The following is a 6000-nucleotide window of genomic DNA, read 5'->3' on the forward strand; positions in this document are numbered from 1 at the left end:
AGGCATCCCAGGAGTCCATGTTTATCCTCAGATGCAGAGATATGAACAAGTTCTGCTTGTGCACTTGGCAGACTGGATGCATCCCAGGACCCATAAAACTGCACTAGCATGGTATTATGCTCTACTATAATGTCAAAGATTATTACATCAGCCACAGCATAATATTTATATGGCTTCCAGACTTCAAGTCACTCAAAAGTCTACCTTAACCTGTTAACACCTGCAGAATATATCTGCACCATCTGAAAGGACCGGAGCTAAATGTTTCCAGAAGTTTTATTGCAAAAATTTTCACAATGGAAGATTTTATTTTTTAAATCATCCTTAATTGTTTTACTGTTCAGTGTAAAAACAGGTTATTGGGATATGATTTTGACCCATAATCTTAACCCTGGGGTTCTCTGGAAAGCAACAGCATAGAAAGAACTATGAACATTGTCAAAAAAACAATTTGAGAAAAAAAGATTGCAAGAGAGAGAATGAAAACCTTCAAAATATAAGCAGAAAAGTATAAATGCTATTAAGTAATTTTTACATTCCCATTAGGGAATATTTTGCCAAAAGCTGAGCTGTGGTCACAAAAAAATAAACACCTAAAACCACTCACCTTTGTGAAATTTACTTTTAAAATATTTTTTTTAATGTGATCTAAGAGGATTAACAAACTGTAAGTAAAAGGATTAATGAGGCATGCGACTGAGACAGGAAGAGATTACCAGAAAACCCTAGTATTATTTTGTAAAGAAAGTTTTGTAAATACTCCTGAGAAATTTTACAAACTTCCCCTAAAGCAGAAGTAATCCCCTAAGTATTTAAAAAACACAAAATACATTCAACATCTCACAATTACTCCAGCAGTTTTTTTCTAAAAGCATGGCTCATTTAACAATGGCTTTATTTTCAGATCAGCTCACAAACAAGTTTTTCCGTACCGAAACTACATAAAGCTAAAGGAAAAGTAGAATTGTAAAGCTATGATAATCATTAACAAGATTTAATACACTTGACAATCCTGCTTTTCTTGGTTATACTACTGCAGAGATTTCTGACATTACTTAGGCCTTATCTTCAAACACAATTATAACTTTTTTTTTTTTTTTTTAAATAAGTAACCACAGACAGTTTCACAGCCAGTTTTACTTTTGCTTGCCACTGGAGGTTATATCAGGACACAGACTACTGTAGGAGACTGGCTCACTCCTCCTTCTAGTGCACTTAAAAACAATCAAGCTAAGTTTCTTCAAAAATCCAGTTTTCAGTGAAGTTCTCCTTTAACAAGCTCCACAGAAAAAACATTATTGTGATATAACAGCCTGTTTTTGAGAGTTATCTATGAATGCAAGTTTTCATTACTTACAGGAAACCTGCAACATTCATTAGTTTGCAGTAACTTGCAAGATTAAGATATCTGTAACTGCCTTAATATGCTTAAAGTAATTTAAAGAACTCCACTCATTCTAAGGAAAATTGGCTGCATCAAAAATCTTTAATCTCTTAGCCCTAAAACCCAATTATTTTCTCAGTAGCCCAAAGTTTAATTCTTTCTATGTACTCTTTATGGTCGTCTTTTCACAAATTACATGAGTGATACTTGTCTACAGTTAAGCTGAAATGGAAACCTGACAGTTAGAACAGGCCTAGGTAACCTACTTAGCAAGAGACTACCAGGGCATAAATGAAGTTATTTAGCCCCCCTGTGGCTGTACTCAGAACTTTAAAGTCATCAGTGAAGTATGCCACATCCCTTCAGGATTACAAGATACAAGACAAGCGTTATTACCTAGTGGAGTTGTCATTTGACAGTACAAGTTCTATTAAAAAAAAACAGAGTGTCCTCTACTGTCACAAAAAGGTTCTTAAAAATTGAATACTAGTTGAGGAGGATGGAAATATGCAAAAGTATAATTGCTGGCTCTGTTAATTAGCTACTGACACTTTTTTTTTTACATGAGTGCACAGGAATACAGTTACAATAGATCAAACTCATCTGCATGTTGCATGAAGAAACACTGCTTTTCTCTAAGAAAGAACTACAATCCTTGAGCACTGAGTCAACATTAAAAATACCAAAGGCTGGGGGTTAGAGGCAGAAGACATTTCAGGAATCAGAACAGCATTTTTCCAAGGTAGCCAACTTGAAGATCAGATAAAGGGTTTTCATTTAGGATAATTTCTTGTACTTCAGTGAAAATAAAAAAAGGATGGAGAATCTATAGGTAACACTCCAGCTGTGCTTTAGAAAAACTTGAGAGTAAGAATTTAAGCATTCTCTGGAAGATTTTGGAACCGACACTGAAAAACTAGCCATGAGGGCTTAAAGCAAGTCAGAATCATTCTTATGAGAATAAAGCAGAGAAAAAACTGTTATTTACTAGAACTATCACCTTACTTGATAGGATAGTCCATTTTTAAGACATTGATCGCAAAAAAAAAATTCTCAACTGTGACATCAATACAATAAAATAAATTTAAAATTAAAATAAAAAAAGGAAGAGCAAGAACATACAACCAGCATTTCAAGTACAAATCAGTGTTTGGGAAGGGGGAGGGTAAAACAGAAATAGTTGCTGTCAACTATGCCTAGCTGTCCTATCTTACCTTTGATTGGATCAACCCTCCTCAAATAGGGCAATCCAGGATTATTAAGGGGCCTACTGAAGAGAAAAACACTAACTCTGTAGACAAAGTATTTTAGGAGTGTTGCATGCACGGGAAAAAGTAGGAAGTTCACAAAACAGAAGGAAACAAAATGCACACACCAAAATTCATAGAATATTTATAAAACACTGTCTGACGATACCTTTTTAGGATACCTTTACTCATTTCTTTATCCTCATGGAAACAAAGTTCCACACAACTGTTTGCTATACTGATAAGAGCAAGTTAGATTTTTCTGTATACATTCTATAATGAACTAAGTGAATTTTCTTAAAATTAACTCTCTATAATTATGAAGTGTAGCCCTTTAAAATTATTATCTTGGAAACATTTTCAGATGCTAGGTTGTCACTCTAGAACCAAAACACCTTTTTCTTGGATACCAGAATCAATAAGCACTAAGGTAAAAATGGCTGCACACAAGGAAGACTCAGTAATCTTTTCCCCACTTCTAATAACCTTATTCTTTTCATACCATCCAACAGCAGTATGCTGAAGCACCTTTCACATCCAGTCTGAGATCCAGCCTCAGTGCCTCATCCCACATTTATCTCTTTGCAACTGCCTGTCATTTGGCCAACAGAACACGTTAAAAATTTATCCAATCCATGAATCTGCTGTTTTCCTACAGAGCAGTCATACATTTCCAGCTTTAAAGAGTTAGCTCTTGCCATCTCCATAACTGTATTAACTGAATCTAAATTATGTTTTTCAGTGGCTGAGATTCAGTTAGCAAAAATCCTAAGTTGTTATTTCAATCTATTAAAAGTCTGTGTACCACATTTACAAAACACCAGGTCCCAAACACCTCAACTTTTTTTTATATTTTGCATTGCTTATAAAACACCAAGACAGACTTTTCTTCCCTCTTGAATAAGCATATCTATTCAGGTTCAAGGTAAATCTTCCATTCTTTGCTTTAGGAGTTTAAATTTTAAAAGCAACAGCTACGCTGCAGTAACTGCACATGCTGCCATCCATGGTTAAGATAACACAGTTTATGCTGAGATGATTAACCTCAAATTAATGTTATTATTTTAGTAATCTGCATTCTTTCCTGCTGCAGATCTTGTCAAGAAAAAAAAAAGTATTTAAAACAATTTTTTATTGTAGCGTTAAGGATACATAAGACTTTGTGCAGATCTAAATTAGGTGTGTGAAGACAAGATTCTTTGGAGTCAAACCAGGAAAACAGAAAAACGGTTTAAGTGTTCAGATACCTCCTGGTCTTGCGTGGGATCTTGTGTCTATGTTGTATTCCATCTAACTGAAATTTCAAAACATGCACTTCAAGGTCACACGAATCCATGTGAGAAAACACTACTACTACGCACAGCTGTTGACACTACACAGAATTGATTATAGGTCTTTTCCTAAGCATACTTGGGAGTAACTTGAATTTAAGTAAATAAGGTAAAACGCAGTGAAGCTGTCATACCCATCACACCTGCAGGTGCCCCAAGCGATACAAAAGTATACTTACATTAGAAGTTATATAACCTTAGAAAGTAACTGGAATACAATGTAGCTGCGTGTCCTATTTCCAGATCATTTTTAACACATACCTGTTAGCAGTTGGACTACTACAACAACTCTAAGCTGTTCTTCCACATAGACAGCTAATTACTTTAATAGGATTTTAAACCAGTGCAATTATTGCCTAATTTTTCAAGTCCATTTCATTTAATTTCAGTCTGTTTAAAACAGAAATATCTCCTTCAGTATCAAAGTCACTAGAAAATAAGAGCTCCAAAGCAAAGCCAACTATAAAAGCCAAAAGAAAAGTTAGCTTCACTCATTCTTTAATTCTCACCAGGGCTGAGGCAAGTAAAATAAGGGTAAAAAATTAAGACTGATTTGAATTCCTTCTTCATCAAGAAGGCCACAGATAACATGAGAAGCAATTCTGAAATATTTATGTACACTTATTACCTAGAGCTGCCGTTTACTTTGTACAGCGCACAGTATTCCTCTGACAGCTGCTGGTACCTTTCTCTCCCCTGCAACAACGGTTGGCAATTTTGAGTATTTTTTTAAACAAAGCGGTCCTCAACTCAGACATGCCTTACAGATCTGCGTATTTCACCCAGCAACTCCCTTTGCCTGCAGGCAGGCGGCTTCTGCGCCCACCGGACCCCTGGCCGCCGCGGGCCTGCCACGCCGCCCGGCCTCCCAACGCTGCCTTCGGCCTCGTGTCTCACCGAGCGCCTTGGTGTGCGCCAACAAACCGCAGTTCCTCGCTAAAGCACGACCGCAACGCTCTGAACAGGGTGGTCGAGGGCAGGGGGATATTCTTTCCCTTCTGGTCTGTGCAGCTCTTCGCCCTGACCTAGGGGTGCGGGTCAGTGGCCGTGCCGGAGGGCTGTGGATCAGGCCCGCGGACAGGGGTCTCCGAGGAGACTTCGCGCCGCGGCGGGGCCGGGCCACCGCGCCAACCCAGCTTCGCGTCGTGCTGGCAGCGCGGCCGGGGACGCGGCGCCGCAGCCCCGGGCCCCCCGGCCCGAGGGAGGGGGCGGCCGCGGAGACCGAGGCGCCCGCCGAGACCCGGGCGGAGGCGGGCCGCCCCTGCCTCTCACCCCCTCCCCCGCCGCCGGCCCGCAGCGCCCGCCCCCGCCGCTCCCCACACGGACGGCCTGAGGCGGCGGGAGCCGGCCGAGCCGAGCGGCGGCGGCTCCTCGCCGGCAGAGGGAGCCGGCCCGCGGCCCTGCCCGCGGTCACCCGGCGTGGGGCGGGCCCGCCCGCCGCGCTCACCCGGCACGGACCGTCCTGGAAGACTCGCGGGTCTAGATTGCAGGCGATGGTGGCGGTGGGCAGGTCCCGCAGCGCCACCGCCTCCATCTCGCCGCCAACGAAGCTCCAGTCCGTCTCGTCCTCGGGCGGCAGCAGCAGCGCCTGCGCCTCCGCCTCCTCCCCTGCTCCCCCGGCCGGCGGCAGCTGCCGGAGCGGCGGCTCCTCCTGCCCCGCCGGGCCCCTCCCGCCGCCGCCGCTCTCCATGGCCGGGAGCGAGCGGAGCCCCCGCGGGGCGGGGTCCGGCGGCCGCTGAGGCAACGCGGTGCGCCTCGCGCCGGCGGCTGCTCCTCCTCGCCCCCCCGCCGCGCGCGCGCGCCGCCACAGCAACAGGTGGCCGGCCCGAGCGGGTCGCCGCGTCCGCCATCTTGAGTGAGGGCAGAGGGCGGGCTGCGGGCCTGAGGGAGCCCGCGGGACCGGGGGCGGCCGCCCGTGGGGCCGCGGCAGGGGCACGGGGGGCACGAGTGGCGGCCCGGGCGAGGTGACGCAGCAGCTGAGGTTGAGGCACACCATGCCTGGTGAGCGTGGCCACCCGGGGCCAAGGTGACTGGCCGA

The 6000-nt window shown here is 44.1% G+C and overlaps 1 protein-coding gene across 2 annotated transcripts in view; it reads right to left on the reverse strand.

Annotated features, from left to right (window-relative positions):
* Positions 1 to 5743, reverse strand: part of RCAN1 (regulator of calcineurin 1) — a 42881-nt gene extending 37138 nt beyond the window's left edge. Inside the window, exon 1 of one of the 2 annotated variants that reach the window (XM_037377215.1) lies at positions 5410 to 5743. In XM_037377215.1, coding sequence (XP_037233112.1) covers positions 5410 to 5652 — 243 coding nt within the window. In that variant the 5' untranslated portion in view covers positions 5653 to 5743. The remainder of the gene's footprint in view (positions 1 to 5409) is intronic. The other variant, XM_037377216.1, reaches the window with a different exon arrangement.
* Between the last annotated feature and the right edge of the window lie 257 nt (positions 5744 to 6000).

Source organism: Falco rusticolus, chromosome 2, assembly GCF_015220075.1.
Source record: "Falco rusticolus isolate bFalRus1 chromosome 2, bFalRus1.pri, whole genome shotgun sequence".
Lineage (NCBI taxonomy): Eukaryota > Metazoa > Chordata > Aves > Falconiformes > Falconidae > Falco > Falco rusticolus.